The 20,868-nt window shown below is 38.3% G+C and overlaps 1 protein-coding gene across 1 annotated transcript; it reads left to right on the forward strand.

Annotated features, from left to right (window-relative positions):
* The first annotated feature begins 10,606 nt into the window (after nt 1–10,606).
* LOC139721289 (alpha-1A adrenergic receptor-like) lies at nt 10,607–19,496 on the forward strand. The gene is made up of 2 exons (XM_071632610.1): nt 10,607–10,749; nt 18,312–19,496. Exon 2 carries the CDS (start codon nt 18,318–18,320, stop codon nt 19,494–19,496), a length of 1,179 nt encoding a protein of 392 aa, XP_071488711.1. The 5' UTR covers nt 10,607–10,749; nt 18,312–18,317.
* The last annotated feature ends 1,372 nt before the right edge of the window (nt 19,497–20,868 follow it).

Consider the following 20,868-nt stretch of genomic DNA (forward strand, 5'->3'; position numbering starts at 1 on the left):
GCACACACACACACACACACACACACACACGCACACACACACACACACGCACACACACACACACACACACACACGCACACACACACACACACACCCACTAACACACACACACACACACGCACACACACACACACACACACGCACACACACACACACACACGCGCACGCACAATACCAAACACTCGCACATAAATACAGTTCCAACATGAATACACGGGTGAATTGGTAATTACATGTTATGAAAGATTACGCGTAAATACGTAGGGCCTATAGAATCATCTATAAGGTTCAAATCCACTGTCACCAGAGAACGAGGAAGTGCAAGTGACTTCATATTTGTTAATGCGGAGTGTTCTGCCTCACTAAAACACATATCACTATGCATTCTGAACTTGCAGAACTCATAGTTCTGCGTCAATTATGTCTTAATTCATATACAAATTTTCATCGTTCTCTCTCATAAACTTTACAATATTCCATTTTCGCCTATAGTTGTCATTATTCCACGGACAATTATACTGGTGAATAGCTACTTAGTACTTTAGTATTCATAAATTGTCTATGTTTCAAGGGAAATTAATCTTTGTGGGATATATAGTTTTTTTTTTCACGTCTCCTAAAATTATAGCTATACTCTCATTTCTACATAATAGAAATAAACACATTTAAACAAAACTGAACATGTACCAGCAAAAAATAAACACTTAACACACATTTAAGTTGTAGATTGTAGAATTCATCTGCCTTCATAATTCACCATCACCACAGCTAAGCCATGTTCAAATCTACCGCCAGTAAAAAACACGGAAGTTACATCATGCGTGTTAATGACCTAATTTCCTGATTACCCCCTATACATTCTGAGCCTGTATACAGCCTCACAGATCGTTAATATTATGGATAGACAGGTATTAGATCTTTAATATTCATATTTTCGTCTTTCTGTTTTCATAAATATTTTTATAATATTATTATTTATTATATTTCAAGCGATATGTGTTTGCAAAATCTTGAACATACCTGTTTGGGTTTAAAAAAAATTCAAACTTTGAAGAAAAAAAATCATAATTCATATTGTAATATGTATAATCTTTTGAATGATTACTTACACACGATAAGGAAAAAGAAAATGGAGGGAATTTCCCTGAAAATCAGTGACATCATAACGGAAACAAATTCAAATAATCATTTCCAATAATATAAATCTAGAATTCTTATTTCATTTTCATAGATATTCAAAAACATGAATATGAATATTGCATATTCATATTCATGTTTTATATGAATATCGCATATCCATATTCATATTTCATAATCCTTCCGATCCTGCAGGATCGGCAGGATTTTGGGGTCCCAACGGGTACGTATATATACTACTATCCTTCTACACATAACAACGTAATGGAGTCAAATTCTCACAACGTTCGAATCGGTCTGTTTGTTCAAAAGGTGCTGAATTTTAGTACGATCTTCTTTCAGTTGGTAACTTCAGCAACTGCCATAACCTTTGCAATGCCGTTATTTTGACAAATAGTTGTTTTGATTGAAAAAAAAAAAGAAATTGGACCCTATCACAAAAAATAACTTGTCTCAAACAAAGCTGACATCAACTCAGACTATAACAGATCTCCAAAAAAAAATTAAGCATCATTATTTACATTGTTAAATTGACAACTTGTTTGATGTGAAGTATGTAATTCTACATGCCCACTTCATTATCAAAGAAAGAACGGATGAATATTTTGTGCGCCAGCGAATTGGGGAGTGGACGTTAGACCGTGATGGTGTGCATGACTTACTTTATGACGCATATCAGTTTTTTCCGAACATGCAGAAATCTTAAATTCATAATTTTCTTTTATCAAGATCGAGCAAGATCTTTTATCATGATGAGGCACTTCCATTCTCTGTCAGTTCCTTTCAATGTCTTACTCAGAACAGTCTACTTGAGAATTATGTCATCTCACTTGACAACTGCTGATGATTAATGACATTCAATAAAATACCGCTTCTTTCCCAGAATTGTAACTGCAAATATCTGACAATGCATGAAAGCTACTGGAAATCGTCTGCCGCAATATCACGGAAGCTAAAATTCTACTGCTCTGCCGTTTTGGTGGACAAATAATTCTCTGCTGTTTTAATTCAATATGCCAGAACGTCACTTGTCAACTGCACGTGAACGTTAGCGGAAAATCACGAAGGGGGGGGGGGGGGGGGGATTATCGAAAGTTGTATCGCTATCATAGCTATAGAATCCAAGGATGTACTTGCTCGCCTAATACCCCATTGCTAGAAGCCAAATCAGGTTCAGGGCATGCCTGTGTCAGTTTGCACCGATCTGCCTGTCGCTGCGTCTACAGGAAAGAATTGTCATGGAAATCCGTGATGTACCCTGTTAGTGGTTTTTGTTTGGTGATTTGGTTTATTACCCCCCCCCCCTTAACCACGGTGTAGATTTCAACATGACTTTGTGTCAGGTGTGGTATTTTTCTGATTTTCCCCGTATATTCCCATAACGTCATATTTGTAGTCAGAACATCTATATTCAGTAATTGGTATATAAGTAGCATCTACGTCATCTGATTCCATCTTCTCTTTCTCTCCTTTCTTCAAAGAAAAGATATCTAGATGTTTACAATTTGTCTCTATCACTATTTCATTGATTCTTAATAATGTAATTAAAAGTGATAACATTTTTAAACAAACGCCTTCCATTTATTTTCATAGTTTATACTTTCATTAGAAGCAGCAGTATCACTCTTGATTAAACTTTCCTACAAGTTTCGATATTCTTTTCTTAAAGTCGATTTGTAAGAGAATTCAGGACCATCCAATTCAGCATGGGAAGTATAGAGAGATAGCATACAGAACAAAAGAAATGTGGGTTAAAAAACACAAACAAACAAACAAACAAACAAACAAACAAGTTTCTGCTGACAGCGGAAGGCCGAGAGAGCACTTGCTTATCAAATTTCTTCTGATTGAAAAAAAAAATGTCAAAAAAACAAACTGAAAGAGATAGAATGTCAGAACACGTTTCGACACTTAGTTTACGACACTAAGCACAGACAAAGAAGGATCACTGTCTATATTTCTTGATAATGCCTTTCAATACTTTCGTCTTCAACATGTTCAAGACGGCCAAGAAATCATCCACCTGTTCGCATCTTTAGCTTACCCCCGACTCCTCTATCTCTTCAGCATTCCTCTCCAGGCGTATACACCTCCTCCTGCACGGATTCCTTATTATTCCTCTCTGAAATAAGTTCTTGAATCCAAGACATTTGATGATATGGCACCACCAGTATGGAATGATCTTCGCTTCAATAGCATTAGATGTATTACAGATTAGAATAAATTCAAATCTGTGTTAAAAACTTATGCTTTGATATTGTTAATTAAGACAGGATTATAAGTAAATATAGAAATTTTTGGGTGATTTTCTTTCCATGCGTACATGCATAGAGACTATCTGGTATTATGCGTTCCAAGAACTGATTATTATCGTTAACATTATTATTATTATCATTATTATTACGAAATATATCGAAGCATTGTAGACAACGTCCACTACCGTTATAACGAAGTCCTCAGGATCTGCAGTTTTCTTTCCTTATATCGAGATTTCGTTGTAACCGAACAAATACAGTAAAATGATGAAAACACACAAACCACATTGTATGTTGTTTATTGAATGCTAATCACACGCTGAAAAGTAATGTTAAATGTGGTGCTTTCTCATTAATTTGGTTTCGATTTTATATCTAAAGGGCTTTTTACACTTGTGTTTCTTAACCCCGGACTTTCTCTGACCCAGGACTATCGTTAGTCCCGTACCAATTTTTTCAGCTTTTTACACTCGCCAATTAGTCCCGTACTATCTCTTGTCCGGGGCTAGCCCACTTTGGCAAAAACGAGTGTAAACAGAAAGTTGGCTAAGGATAGTCCCGTATCAACGGTGGGGCTAAGGCCCCCCCCCCCCCCCCCCCCCCTTAGCCCCACCGTTGGTCCGGGGCTAAGCAAAAATTTACAAGTGTAAAAAGCCCTTAAGTGAGGGCATATCAAAGTAAGTTGCATGTACTTTAACTTGCGTGTTCATGCTCAGTTTGAAGGCACACAAGAAAGTGATGGTTTGGGATTCAGTTACAGTTCGTTATTCCACAGGTCCGTTACTCCAAAGGCTCGTTTTTCGAAAGCTCCTCATTCAAAAAGTTGGATATTCCAAAGATTCGTTATTCCGAAGGTTTGTTAGTCCGAAAATGAAATAAGGTTCATTATTCCGGAGGTACGTTCTTCCGAAGTCCCGTTATTCCGAAAGAACGTAATTCTGAAACCGACCTATCGTGTATTATTTCAAATATTCGTTAATCCGAAAATGAAAAAAAAGGTCTGTTATTCCGAGATTCGTTAATCAGAAAAAGAAAAAAAGTTCATTATTCCGAAGAATTGTCAAGTCGAAAATGAATAAGGTTTGTAATCCTTAAGGTTTGTTCTTATGCTAACCTTTTGTTTGTTTAGTTTTTTTTTCACTTTCGAATTAACAAACCTTATTTCATGTCTCGATTGACGAACTTTACAAATAACGAACCTTCAAAATAACGCCAGATTAGTGTTCGTATAGTAACAAAGCCTACAATGCGTTTTCGAATATAAGGAACATCATGCGAGTCTTATATACTGGAATTTGTATGTTTCGGCGCATAACGGACCTACGGAATAACGAACCTTAATTCATTTTTGAGTTAACATGTTTTAATAACGAAAATTCTCATCGGAAACGATGGATGACAGAGAAAGCCCACGCATGGCGATTTCTAAAAACATTGAAAAGTAGAGCGTTATTTCACCCACTCAGAGACCTTCTGTGATTGTTTGTTCTGCTTTGTAATTTCGTAAGCGATTTGCATTTCGTTGTAATTGTGCATATCTGTGTTTGTTTGTTTTTTGTCAATGTCGCTCGGAAAATACCTTGTTATAACAAAAAATTTTGCTATAACGGTTTTCGTTGTTAGAAAATGTCGCACAATAGACTGTAATGGTGATAATTTGGGGACCAGAAATTTTACTTCAAGGAGCATAAACAATGCTTAAATTTTACTTGAGTCGTTGTGATGAACATGACGAAATTTCGTTATAACCGTTTTCTTTGGAACGGGAGGACACTATATACATGTGTTTTGAACAGCGACAAGAGATATGTAAATTTTCGAGTGACGTTGCAGTAGTATACAGCAAATGAATATTACACACACAAACACACACGCACCCCCCCCCCCACACACACACACATAAGTCGCACAACCTGATTTTCCATGCGGAATCGAACAGGTCAAAAGGGAAACCTAACAAATTTTGGATTTGCATATTTTTTGAAAGAGCAATTATTCTTCTTCAATATATTTCCAAAACTGAACTCATAGAACGAATGGGATAACATTGCCTTTTTCAGTTTTTTTTTTCTGAAACACTTTCTTTTCGGTCTGACGTATAATAGGCTTTCTCAGATTATTGGAACTCTTCAAACACGTTTCTCTTTCAACTATACTACCTTTTGGAAGGATGCTATCACGTTGGAAGTAGGTAGTGGCCATGAATAAGTGTACTTGATGATAATATGCAAACTTTCAGTTTAGTTTAGTAATCCTTTCATATAGTGGTTACCATGGAGTTTATATCCTGTTCTTTGTTCCATTCATTGAGTACAAATTACGCACTTGAAGCCCTTCCTCACTACACTTTTCCAGAGTGTGTACTGTTTTTTCCCATTAGCGAGTTCGGTTTGGAGAGTCTATTTGTATCGAATTATAATCTATTATGTCTTTTCAAAGTCTGCTCATCAGAATCCGCCCTCGACTAAAAAAAAACAAAAAAACAAAAACAAAACATTTCTGGTGATTTTTGTATTATTATTATTATTATTTTACTCTTTTTTTTTGGGGGGGGGGGGGTTGTGATGCAGATTGGTCATGCAGTTGACGAGGCTACCACCCTGGGCTAAGTTTATAAATATGATCATATCATTTTTCATAGTTTGATGTGTAAATGTGTTACTGCACATTTTGTAGTTGTCGTTTTATTTTTATTTTTTTTTGTCTGCTCGAATAAACCTTACACTTTAGCTCTGACACAATTATAAATCTTCATTGTTGAATGACTAAAGATGATTAAGACATTTTGGAAAGTCCATGAAAATTGCTTTATTACAAACATATGCACTGTGACTGTGTGCATTAAAGGCGAAAAAAGACAGAATACTTCACTTGTAAAAGAAACAGAAAAATACATGATGAGCTAATTATGTATTCTTATTTACTCATTTCCCCCCGTAGTGACTGGAAAGTTAGGTTGATACCTATAATTGGCCGATTTGATTTTCTTCCAAAGTTAACCTTTCACGCTGGATAACATGCACCTATCTCTTTCGTATAAAACATTTTGTTTGAAGATATACTGCAGAGTACATCAAGTCACAATGCATTCTTGTAGAACATCGTAAGACACTTGACCTATAGAGCTCCTCCATATTACAAGAGGATATCTGCCTTATACTCTATGATATGCCAGAGGAGCGTGTACTTTTCTTTAAAATAAAATCAATTCCCTTAATATTTGTATTGTTAAGTATATTTTTTTTTTCGTGAAGTTCCCATACAAGAGAAGACAGTCAACCAAAACTTTAAACAGTCAGTATAAATTTGAACAGATCGTCTGTTTATGTCTTTGCATTTTAGAATTAACCATGCACGTATTTGAACTCCATCATTTTGGAGTACCAAATCTAAAGATACAATCATAAAGCATGCATGAAAAGGTTTATTATATTATACAAACCGTACCAGTTGAATAAAAGAATTAATTAGTTGGTAGTGTCTATTGAATCCCTCTGTAGAATACATCTCATTTAAAGGCTTGACACGCTTTCGTTTAAATTTAGAGAGGGTCTTTTTGAGTGGTCAAGCAAGGAGGCTTTCTTTTTGCTCCAAGAACCTCTGAGCTGAGTTTGAGTTGCAAATAACACTCGCGAATCATTTCGCTGGAACAAAACATGCTTCAAGGTTTACCTATAGACGTGAAATACGAAAGACACTGAATACTTCAAGAATTCAACATAAATTCTCTTGTGTCAATGAGTAATGGTTTAAGGAATATGAAACCTGAGATGCTCCTTCTTCACATGTGATAGTACGCGTTGGGAAACGAAAGACGATCATCCGTCAACCAGTAAAGGGAATCAGCGAATACCTGGGGGCATTTCATGAACCGTTTTGGTCGGATATTTTTCTAAGAAACTGTTACAAGCTACGGAAATCCCTGCATCTGATTGGCTGAGAGCAAATTTGTCCGAAAACTTTGCCGGACAGAATGCTTCATGAAATGCCTCCCTGACTGATGAAAGTCACAAAATGGAGGAAGGCCCGAATGCAACAAACAAAGGCGCGAATGAGGTGAAAGCTGAATGAATTCAGCTCACAGGTGAATTTCGAACCATCCATGGAAGTTTTCGCACAGGATGTTTATCCGGGAAAGAGACTCCGCTCCTCTTCTTTTGCTCCTTCTTCTTCTTGATCTGATTCTTCCTCTGGTTCTTCTCGTTCTTGTTATTCATGTCTTTTTTGTTGTTGTATTGTTCGCTTTCCAAGTCCGACTGGAAGATGACGTCACACACACAGCGCAAAAGAGTTAATTTTGGCGCTTTTGTTGAAACCAGCTCTTCTGGATAATGAACGTCACGCCTCGTGAAGTCATTGTGCACTATGATAATAAGCTCGGAGTAGAAACCTTGGAAGATTGCAAGCGACCGCTCAGTGACCGGACAAACATTTTGATTTCATCCCCCCCCCCCCCCCCTCTTGCACACTAGGCATTATCATCGCATTTTATTTGGGCAGCTGAAGATGAGCATGCTATTTGGTTCAATGATGGTTTGAAATGATTATATCATTATTGCCATTCGTGATATGTTTCATTCTGTTGTTGTTTTCAATCTGGTTTTGTGTATGTTTTGGGAGGAATGTTTCTTTTGGTTACTGCTGCTTTCAATGGGACGCTTTGGTGCTCTCTGCAGATGTATACAATGTTCTTCTAGCATGGCAAACCGTTCGCCAAACCATAAGCGACGTCATTAAAGGGAAAAATCCATCCTAACATCAAATAACTTCAAAAGAAAGAGAAAAACAATCCCTACATGATATGATACAAAAATGACTAGAATCAGATAAGAATTAAGAAAGATGTTTCTTCTCTTTCCTATAAAATCGCTAAAATTTTGGGTGGAGTCCTTCTTTAAGTGACAATAATTTCAATAAAATAACATTGCGCGTTGAAAGAAAAAAAAATCCATACATGAGAATATGGATGCAGAAATTGGCTTTAGAAAGCGAAACTGTCATCTGGGAATCATGCCGTATTCGACACCCAACTCTTACGAGGGCTGTACCACGGAGATGGAACTGTTTCCAACTTCCTGTTTGGACATTATGTCGCTGGGGGGGGGGGGGGGGGAAAAAAAAGAAGAAGAAATCGGCCCAAATGTACGCACTGGCTATCCCGGAAGTGACCCTCAGAATAGGTCTATTGAATCGAGATTAGAATGCGATCTTTTTGTTTTCGAAGCACAACTATAGGCTTACGTTTGAGTAATCGGGAGAATACATAGCCGACTGCATGGACAAATGCGGGGGCTCTCTATCGGAAATCGTTTTGTCTTGATTGCCATTTGCTTACTAGGAGTCATGTCATACTTGGTAGCAGTTTAAAGGGTGTGTACAGTTCTGGTCGAGGTGAAGATTTAGCTTTTAACGTTTTGTGAGATAATTATTCAGAAACCACTCTATGAGATGTCAAAGAGCATGCAGTTCTAAGGGTATCAAAAGTTTATTCCATGAAAATCGGTTTTGAAATGGCTGAGATATCCAAAAAAAACAAGGTGAAACAAAGAGATACTAATAAAGTTGGGGCATGTCGCCTTTTATTATTAGCACTTTTTTTGGATATCTCAGCCATTTGAAAACCAATTTTCATCAAATAAACGTTGAATCCTTCTTAAAATTACATGCTCTTTCATATTTCATAAGAGGCTTTTCATTATCTCACTTAGGAATGTTCAAAACATGAATCCCTACCTCAACCAGTACTGTATACAGTCCCTTTAATTCACTTGCCATGTTATACGAGACAAAATCTGTTCGGTTCCTAAACGCAACGCAAAGCTCGTCAACCCGTTTGTTTGACAGTTCTCTCCGCACAGCAGGCCAAGGCTCCGCACACTTCCGATGATTTTATTGTACGAGAGAACTAAGGGGCATTTTATGAAGCGTTTTGTCCGACAAATTTGTCGGACAAATTTGCTCACAGCCAATCAGATGCAAGGATTTCAGAATAGCTTATAACAATTTGTCAGAAAAATATCTGACAAAGCGCTTCATGAATTGCCTGCCTAGACTAGTGATTGACATAAGACTTCGACTACTTTAGAAGGCAAACGTTTGCATCTTACTTTACTTGGAGATAGAAATCGAGATTCCGAGGGATAGCATCATCGTAAAAAAACAATCAAAGAAGCAAAGAAACAAACATATAATAAAAATAATCACGCCAAAATACTTACATTGTATTTTGGTGAAAATATGCACCGAAATGTGGCTTTTCATGAAACTGTTGCCAATCTCTAGTGGTCTACAGAGGAAAACCTGTGAATCCGGCATTTGATATCATCTACCGGATATTTTGACACACGTCGGCCTAACCTAAAGTACCCCGTGGGACCAGGAACCAGGTACTACGTGCAACTTTATCGTTTGTCACAATAAGGTAGCACTGAGCCGATAAACTTGTCAGAACCAATGTTGGTCGCTGACTGTCAAACCATCTTGATATGGACGTATAACCGGTCCGGAAAATTTCGATTTTTCCCCTCGTGATAATAAGGATATATTGGTTACTACCTGACTTCCGACAGTTCAACAATGTGGAGGGGATTATGGCTCACATGCTAGATCATCTACTCGTACCAAGGTGTTGACTCGGTCGACTCTAACATAAGGAATTTTATAAATCATAGTAGTATCCCTCATTTTGGAAACGAGCCGAGAGGTGGACTTGAAAGAGGGAGAGGAAGTGATCGGTTCATATTTTTCAACCTATTGTCTTTTCAATAGAGACAAAGTAACAAAAAGAATAACAACAACTGTGCTATTAAAAACAGCCTGTACCTTTTCTTCGGCTTCCAAATCCATTCGTGATCTTTCTCTCGTCTATTCACGCAGCGTTTGTACACGTGCCGCGGGGTTCAGCAGGGAGCGGACGACTGCGATTCAACGCTTGACTGACTTGACGTGCCGTGCCGTCAGCGAGACGTGTTTACAAGTGCAGCGATCCAGTCTATATTTTTGCATGTAGCTTGTCACAGCGTGTATGCAAAAAGTCAGTTCATCTCGCTGTATTCATACCATTTGTTCGTCTCAAAAGTTGGGGAGGATTTCAGAGTAAAAACCAATATTGTTCGAGTGTTTTTATCAGTCTCGAAGTCAAACTCCGAAGAGACATCACCCTTCCTTCTTACGCCCGAGAAAGTTTTTGACTTCTATAGATCTGTGTGTACACCTGCTCGAACGCCAGCAAAGGCACATAAACGGGGACTAGTCCTTGGCGTCTCACCTGACGAACACCGCTCGTTCGAAGTTCCCTGCATCCTACCGAGGTAGGGCGTAGGTTTTCATTGGAGTCAGAGGTGGATAAGATCTGAAGGTAAGATGATCGCTTTTGGCTACATGCCTTCAGCTGAAACACTCTCATGTTTTCTTTTTCTACCCGTCGATATGTTACACGCATGCGTTCTCACGCATTCTCAGAGGGTCGTAGGACCTACATTTAGGCCTAAATATTATGTAATTCACTGATCCTTTTTGGAATTTTGTCATGAAAATAATTCCTTTCCCATAGTGTTGAAGTAAGACGGAATTCTTATTGTCAAAACTTCATCAAACGCGTTCATTTAACTTATGAACATGAAATATCAACCTTTTATTTGCTGAACCGATATGCTCAGTCCTTGAAGAAAACAACCGACAATGACCATAGAAACGTGATGAACAAAGCGAGAGGCATGGACCAACTTGGACATGACAGGACTATCAAATTACGATGGCATTTTTACTTTCGACAATGTTTGCGCCATGATTGTCCATACATTGTTAGTTCATTCTTTACTTGCACAACCTTACAATGACGACAAGAACGGCCGTTCATGGCGGAGAAATAAAGACAAATTTCTGATTTCTTACTCATGACAGTGAGCAATAGCGTCGTTTTATTCAAGACGGGACTAACCTGCTATCCCCTGAAAGCGCAACTTTCAGTGCTTGTTAATTGCAGGATCAAGATTTCGAGGAGGAAATGGCAACTGCTTGTGTGGATTAAGTGAATGCAGAAATGATATAACGCATCAGTGAAATTCGAAATTTTTAAAATCTTGATATTCCACCATCGCCGGATGAGAAGACTATACATGTGATTGAGACGTTACGGCGATATAAAAATACGAAAATTATTCCACAAAATTCATCATTCTGTCAAAACTACATATTCCTTAGAAATGTTGCCGACATTAAAAGGATAACATCACCCCCCCCCCCTTGCCTCCTAGAAGAGGTAAGTGAATTCGTTATGCTAGAAAAATTCAAATACATCCATATACATGTTGTATTCATTGATGTGTTCTACTAGTATTGATACGTTCTCCCAATCCATATGCAAATTTGAGTTAAATTCTTCTTTTCAAAAGGCAAAATCACTTTGTAAATATGTATACACCTCTAACCGTCTCATTAGCATTATTTTGAATCCTAGTTAGATTGCAATATTATCTTAGGCGCATGATATAGGGACATTAAAGTTTTGGAATAATCCATACACGAAGATATAAGGATTCCATCTCTCTCCCTCTCTCTCATTCTATCTCTCTCTCTCTCTCTCTCTCTCTCTCTCTTTCTCTTCCTCTGAATGGTAAAGCAGGTTGCAGGCATTTATTGCTATCTGGTAATATGATGTCAATTCGATGCAAACTAAAATGGTAAATTTGTACGGAGAGAGATACCGGAAGAGTCAAGAAATGAGCATTGGTTCTTTTTAAGCTTTACTTCTGCGCAGATCAGTAAATGGGTCCATTCCCATGACATATTCAACACATTTTGATGGCCACCACAACAGTTATGACAGTAGGTATATTGTGTTCGACTGTGAGGTCATAACGACAAAAGAACTCGTATGAATGGCATGTATAGCGGAATCGCTTTGCAATCACTGTTCGACATAGCTTTTGGAGATCGCAATTTTGTTATGTTTGCAAGCATGCGTAACACAAGGAGACATAAAAAGGCTAAAAGCTGTTACATCCAGGCATCTACTCAATCATAATACACACACGGACTGAATTACGTCTGTGTGCATAACACATTCAGATTGTGCAGAATGTAGACATTGCAGTTTTACAGAGCCAAACGCACTGATCTTTTCAAAGACATGAAAGTACAGTGGCCAAACCTTGCAAAAAGGAAACATCGTACTTTGCGGTTTTTTTTTATACGGTACATACCCAGTCAGTGATACCTTGTGTCAATATCGGATATCCATCTACACAGCACTTTCATTTTATTTTGTATGTTACTTTCATATTATTTTCATCTGTCTCGTGATTTTCTCTTTTGGCAAATGTCTGGATAATCACGTCGGTGTCTTCAACCCACCAAGCTTTGGGACAATGTTGTTACAGATATCATTCATTAATTTTGATTCATTTCATTCCATATCAACACTTTGTCATCATTAAATCAACATCTCTGAATTTGACTGCATAATTTATTCAAACATATACGATTGAGCTCTTTTCATCTATTACATCTGAAAAAAAGAATGAAATCAGAAAGAAAGAAATCTCTTTTGAAATTCAATTTTCCCAAATTTCAGAATTTTGGTCAGAAAACTTTCATGTTCTAAAATATGTTGCCAATTTTAAGGAACAGAAGTCAGTTTAGCAAGTTTCGGGCTTTTGAAAATTTGCATCAGAAACAATTAGAGTTTATAAATTAGGGACAATTTTGGGATCTAATATAAGAATTATCTACTCTACTCAGAGGATTTTGAAAAGGCCATATCAAATTCTTAACACATGAATCCGGGATATGTTTGTAGAGAATATTATTTACTTCATCCTATTCCTCTTCCTTTTCTACTCGTACACTTCTTGCATTTCTCCAAGCGATATGTTACCACTTCTCAATTTCCGACTTCCTCCAAAGATCATCCCTACATGTATACAATTTACATTGTCTATACGCTGCTTGGTATCGAACATTGATATTATTTGCTCATCGCCCTCTTAGAGTGCTGCCTGTTGTGGGTGTTTTGTTGTTTTTTTATTCTTTTCCCGATCATCCTCACTTACTGCTTATGTTCCATGCCTGTGGCGAACCGTTTCATCTGACAGGTCCCATATTATGTTCTACTTGAGATTGTGAAAACCCATAGAAAGAAAACAGCATTGGTTAGATTTTGTTTTTACATTCGTCTTTTAAAGCTCTACTATGTCAAAGAACATTTTGGCAGATGATATTGACATAAAAGTAAAATGTTGAAATACAAAATCATGTACATCACAAAAGTACTAATGCTTATTCACAGTGCCGCGATATCTATTTGCTTTTAATGTAAGTGTTCTAATAAGACAAACGACCACAATAACAACAACAACAACACATTCAGACAAGTTCCCGAGAAATAGATGTTCACAGTGAAAGCGTCATAGGAATCTGCCCTCTTCTGCTAGCCAGCCGAATTTCAACAGTGTGTGAACGTGCGGCGTGGTATTGGGATTGCAGCCATTATAATTTTGATGCCCAATTTAAAAATCGACGATTGAAATCTTGATTCCATTCCAGCTTATTTCTGCTGCGTTATTGTAGCAATGATGATAAAGCAAAAGCTTGCAAGCACTGTCTCCTTGCGGTATCTCCGAACCATGCAGCTACAAGTGAAAGTGTTTACGTCAACTTCCGGTTGCCATGAGATTGAATGCCTGACTCATTTTGAAGATACAATATTGCTAGATGGTGAATTGGTCATCAAAACTCATTAATTTACTTGAAAATAGGGATTTTTATAGTCATAAAAAGAAAAAGTGAAACATTATCACCTGACTTACAATTGTTGATATTCGGGATTTTTTGCTTTTTGAAAACGGAATACGGGGAAAGACACGATAGTAAAAATCTACGAATAACAAAGCATGCTCTCAATTTTTTTCCCTCTGGGTGCTGGAAGCACCTCATAATCTATCATACTGCAGAAAGTAGTATGGTCTACAATTCATTGTTAGTGAGTGATTTCTCTTTTTGCCGTTTTGTTGAATCATCTTTCGAAATACATTATAGGAATAGTGACAAGAACCATTATCTAAATAATCGTTAAAAAAAATGAAATCAAAGCCATAAACACAAGTATGGGACATTAACTTATCTCTTAACTATCTGCTGTTGTAGTTGGTCTTGTTATCATTAAAGGGGAATTTATCCCATAAGTATGTGGATTCAGAAGAATGCAAAAGATAGTTTTATATACCATTTATGAAGTTCGAAGAAAATCGGACAAATATGTTCAAAAGCTATGAGTAAGTTAAACTTTTCATTAAATCCGCGTATACGGTCTTCGCTGGATGAGAAGACTACAACAATATCTTTATGTCACAGTAGTGCAAAGAAAACAATGAAAATGCAACATATTTTCAATTTCGCAGCAAATATGAAAGAGCACTTGACACAACACTTTCAGAAAGCATGGGAATTACATTACCTCCACCATGTAATGTCAGAAACAAGACGAAGTCATACAAAACTAAATTTCATGAAATTCGCTAAATCCACATTGATGGTAATATAACTATTTGTAGTCGTATTACACATTACAAGCGGAAGATAATCACTGAAGACAGTCACATTGCAAGCATTTTAGGAAACCACTTTTTGTAGCTTATTTTTGTAGCTTTTTGTGCTTATATGGGACTATAATAACAGCAGAAATGGGTTTCCTGCGTCCAGAAATTAAAACTCATTGTTTATCCACATGAAGGCGGAAGTGACAGTATCATGTCCAAAATTCCCTTCAATGTTTCACTTTTCTCTCTTTCAGCAGCCGGGGGCGGGGGGCTTGAAGAATAGTAAGAAGAGAACGGTGATGTGGACAATATCCCAAATCGAGTGTTCGTTTTTATTGCACAGTCAGGTCAATAGAGATTATGTGTATTTATGAACAAAAACCCTTAGTCACGATCTTACCTAATCACAACTGTCACCATCCAGATATAAATCGAGGGAAGAAAGAGTGACGAGACAGGATTCAACCAAAACAGTGACGGTGTAAAACCTGTTTTATTCCCTCTCGAAAAGACAGAATACAAGATAAAAACTAGCCAGGACAAAATTATTATCAAAACATGTAACTCATCAACTACTGAAGTGAATCACAGTCAGATCCCCGTTGCTATAGAAACTTCGCATTTAAACCAGGGAGGTGGAAAAAACGCAACTCGAAAAACGCAAGCAAGTCTCTTTTATCAGATGAGCGCAAGGATCAAACGCATTTTGCGGACGATACTTATACTTATACGCTTGATGTGAAGTCGCAAATGGAGTTTCCATCAATGGGGCCCAAGTTAAAATGGTAGCAAGCAACCATAGGAATTTTTGCGCTATATACCTTCCGAAGAACTATGATATACAATGGAGATTAATGACTGTTGCCGGGGACTTGAACAACGTACTTCGTGATTGAAAGTCCGTGGTGTTCTTAACTACTGAGTCACAGCAAGATAGGAAAGTCCATTCCACGTTCTATAGTTTACTTTAGTCAACTAAAATGTGCAGTAGTTGAATGAAGGAAACCCGTTGAAATCGGACAAACAACAAACGTAGAAAAATATAAAATATACAACCTGGTTTACTAGAACAGTGATATCGGTAATTGTAGTGCAAAGTCACGATACAATAAAAGGTGAAAATATGATTTTAGGACTCAGTAAGTCTCTCATTCACTGGCTCAAAAATTTTCCTGTCCTTATATTTCCTTTGAAAAACACAAAATAAGTAATATACATTAAATCTATATCATATAGATATATAATTATTTCTTATAAATATACTCTCTAAAAATGAAATGGTAAATCAATATTTTTAGATGTTGTCACTCCTCTAACCTTTTTGTAAATAATAAATTCAACTCTCGAAATGTACTATACACCATTTCAGAAAAGGTAAATACAACATTTGGAGTGTTAAATGTAAAATTTTTAAAAAGGTTGAATGTACGCATACAATTTATCTTATTATATATATATATATATATATATAAATATATATATATATATATATATATATATATATATATATATATATCATAACCGTTTACCTCTCGTTTTATTAGAGCTGCAACTATTTAGTAGTAATATCTCTGTATAGGAAAGAATGTAACTTGTACCGACCAAATGCCGACAAAAAGAAAGATTTTATTTCATTTTTCCCTCACAAACCAATGAGGGAATATTGTGAAGAGATATAAAACATTACCTTGTTTACTAGTGCCCAGTAGCACTGTGCCGAATAAAAATGTTTTACATCTTTCGCTTTCACTAATCTGTGTATTCCTATATACCAATATCTTATAGAAAGGAAAGCGCTGATTTAGATTTCCCGTGCATATTCACGTGACCAAATGTAGGACGACGAGTCTTTTTAAAGCTACGGTGAACTTCTTTATCCCCAATGAGATCCATTGGTGTGTTTACAAAGCTGCCTTTAGTGTTAATGGGGTTTGTAGGATGCAGCAAAGTTTGCAGGCCTTGTGTACATAGAAAAGGCCAGCATGGACGCGTGGAACAACTACACAAGTATCATAATAAAACTATACTCGCAACTTGTAACCAGTGGCATTCGTTACGTTGTCTCAATATACTGTTCGCGAACAAAAAGATCCTGACTAATAAAAAGCAGACAATATGAAAACAGGGTTTGTATTGCTCTTCTCAAGGGCATTTCGTTCCCAGGACTCGGGATACCGCAAACGTCATAATCATTCGACCTGCTTCCTGACCATGAAAAGTGAAAACAAAATCAGCATGACATCAAAGCATCAGTCAAACAACTACTCCGCCAACTGCCGGACTGTGTAGATAGACTGCATGAATATGATTTCTGTTTTTCCCTTTTCTCAGTCGTGACACTGTGTCGCGTTCAACCAAATTTTTAGCATGAAACTTTCGGCGTCTTCGCCATATAGTGTTATTCATTTTTTTTTTTTTGCGAAAGAGCGTTTTCGACGTCCCAAAGAAAAAGAAGTAACATGATAATTGTCCCCTTTCATAGTGAGCAGCAGAAGTACGACTTTCATTTTTGAGTAATGTGGTTGAAGTGTTGATGAAAGCTTGAGATGGGGGAGGGGTAATTTTGTAATGAACACATTAAAAAAAAATATCCTGAACATTGAAAGCACTCGCACTACGCTGAAAATCCCCCATGCTGATAATCATTGATACACCCGCATTTCAAATTTAAATGTCTGCTGATTGTACTAAAGTATAGGGAAGCGAAAGTGCCCTACCGCCGGACGCGCAAAGCGCCATAGGATATAATGATCGCGATCGAATCATCCCAAGTTGGTCTACATTGGCAAATGATCCCGATCGGATCGCCATAATTTGAAAGTACCCAGAGTACTGTATTCTCGGACAACATCTCAAGATTTTAATCAGGATATTACCAGTCTATACTGGTGAATTATCAGGAGATTTTTATCTCAAGATCTTCAATCTTCAGATAAATCACGAGCTGGTAAAGTCTGCTAGTTAAGAGACAGATATTTGAGCAATTATTTCAGTCATTAAAAGCAGTCCTCAACAAGAATAATAGCGATGATTATGGTGATCTGTGTGTGTTGATAATGCTGTGCAAATGTTGACGAATAATGTTTCTCTCAGTCGAAGAGCCTGTTCTTTGTTGTGGTGGGTTTGTTTTTTTCCTCTCATGGTCATATACCTCATTTTTCACCCTTTTGAGTATTACAAGATACAAACTTTACGGGTTGAAGGATAACAGAATAAAAGTTATCTTTACTTCCTATTTCTTAATTTCATGATAGGACCTTTATTACTAAGAATATACTTTAGAACAACAGTGAACGATTTTTTTTTGTATTCTGATGGTACTGTCTTTTGCTATCGACGTTTCTTTGTGAATAAAACGTCTATTTGTGCTTTCCCACTACAGTGAAAGATGACCAACATTGTCATTTCAACCGTGGAATACGGCTCCGTGACCACGTCGACTCCCCTAAGTTCGTCGGGCGACGGTCGGACCTTCGTCTTTAACGACCCAATACAGAGGACCATTCTGGCCGTCATCTTCATCATCGTCTTCCTGATCGGCTTCGTTGGTAACGGTCTGACGATGCTGGCCGTGCTCTTCAGCCGTAAGCTCCGCACCATCACCAATGTGTTCGTGGTCAACCTCGCCGTGGCCGACCTGCTGACGTGCTGTACGCTTCCCTGGAATGCCGTAGCCCTTCTCAGTTTCAGCGGCTGGCCCCTTCCAGATTGGGTGTGCGCTGCGGCGGCCCTCGTCCTCTACACCTGCGGAGGTTGCAGCCTCTACAGTCTTGCCACGATCGCTCTCAACCGCTTCATCATCATCACAAGACCCATACACACGTATCGCACCATCTACAGCAGGCGCAACGTCATTATCATGGTGATGATTGCCTGGGTAATTCCGCTGTCCGTGTCGCTAATCCCGCCTCTCTGCGGTCTTGGAGAGCTGGGATACGCCATCAAGTACAAGACGTGCTCGCACAAGACGAGTCATCCGCTTTCCGACTTCTACAGCTTGTTGCAGGCGATCGTGCTCTACCCTGTCCCTCTTGTCATCATCGTCGTCTGCTACATCAAGATCTTCCTCCACACCCGACGTCACATGAAGACTATGATGGCTTCCGAATCATCAGACTCGTCGCAGTCCAAGCGCTCCTCCTCGCCGAAACACTCGAACCTGAACTCCACGGCGCAGACGTCCGTCAAGAAGAGCCTCAGCAAGCGCCAAGTCGAAATCACCAAAAACCTCTTCTACGTCGTCTGCGCATTCGGTCTCTGCGCTTCTCCGTATTGCGTCTCGCTCATGATACCGCCCAGCGATCCCGTCATTCCTTGGACGGCAGCCATCCTTCTCTTCAACAGCTGCATCAATCCCTTCATCTACGCCACAAAACACCCGTACTTCAAACAGGTCTTCGGCTTTATGCTGCGCTGTCGCTACTCAAAAATCCCCGAACAAGCCGCCATCATCCGCACTCTCTCATCCATCCACTCCTCATTCCGGTCAACCAGGAGGAGAAAGCGAAACTCTACCGCAAACACCTACATCTCGGATAGAAAATCTACCGCTAGTACCGATGTATGATGAACCCTTTCTCGATTGTCATTATGTCTGTCTACATGATGAAATCAAAGACACTAGCCATGCTAGCATCTCTTGTCTAAAGAATTTTTGAGCTCTTGTCTAAGAGCGATCAAACCGTTGAAAGACCCGTAAGAAAATGTATACACAATACATTATTGCTGTTGATATGGACATACGATAGAATACTTTTACCAAAACATTTAAAAAAAGAACCGCTCGCACGCGCTGGTTCTACACGTTTAAAGTCACGTACGTCTTGCATGTAAATTGAATCTAATCACATTGTCCGGACATGAAATCATGTTATTGAATAGTGACATAAAACTCCCAAGTTCAACGTACTCACATTATTGTCTCTGCACGTAATGTGTTTATGTGACAATGCGCAAATGATAATAATGATAAAAAAATGTGTACCCGCCCGCACACAGTTAGTCTGATATCCATGGATAAGTTGATGTCCTTTGACAGAATTTGGGCCTAATGGGGACATTTAAAGCAATACCATAGCCTATAGGTGCTCACTAATGAATACCGCGGTAAAGTTTGTTCAACTTGTAAGAACTGTATAAAGACAATTACGTGCAAAAGAATTCGTCCCAGTTGTTGTATCCCGGAATATTGGTAGGATGTCCCTTTTATATATGGGGAAAAGCCTCCTATATACTGTTATGTGCTCACAACGCTGTTCCTTGTGTAAGTAGATTAACTTATAATGAACAATGCTTTATGTTCTACTGGCCTTGCCTTTGGGTTTAGCAGGCATGTTTCTGTCCAGCACGCTGGGAACTCTTAGCATTGGTAAGAAAGATTTATGGAAGAAAATGGGGGGGGGGGGCATGACCGGGTACTCTCGGCCCTTGTGGCCCCGAGGGTAGGCATTACCGATCTTGTCTCTATTTGACCCATTGCCCGGAGAATTACAACTTGATGACGGAAAATCGTGATTTCCCCACAGATGGTTACCTCTGGTATGTTTTACACTCACTTTGTATACGAATCTGCTTGTATCAATCAGGGAGGTGTCTCACCTCCCTGAATCAAGAAAATGGTGACGACGCAGATACACACCAATCACGAGTGAAAAGAAAAAGCATTCTGTTAATATATACACTCAAAGGGAATATTCATGCCAACCAAAATTTGCGTTTCTTGCCTAATTGGCAAAAGTCAAGGCGTTTGTGTGAATTGATCCTACTTATCAAATTTATTACGAAAGAAAACGGATATGAGTACTTTAAACACCCTTACTACCCTTGCCCCGTTATAGGAGAGTTTATAGATCGATGTCCCCTTTCACGCTGTAGTCGCTCGAGTGATTACCCGGGAGATCGGGAACACGCCTTTTCGTTTCCCACCAGCTTTTGTATCT

Source organism: Diadema antillarum, unplaced genomic scaffold (genome assembly GCF_040938485.1).
Source record: "Diadema antillarum isolate AM-2024a unplaced genomic scaffold, OU_Dant_1.0 scf00000141, whole genome shotgun sequence".
Taxonomy (NCBI): Eukaryota; Metazoa; Echinodermata; class Echinoidea; order Diadematoida; family Diadematidae; genus Diadema; species Diadema antillarum.

Coding starts and splice junctions, on each gene's coding strand:
- LOC139721289 (XM_071632610.1), top strand. CDS start 18,318: ATGACCAACATTGTCATTTCAACCGTGGAATACGGCTCCGTGACCACG.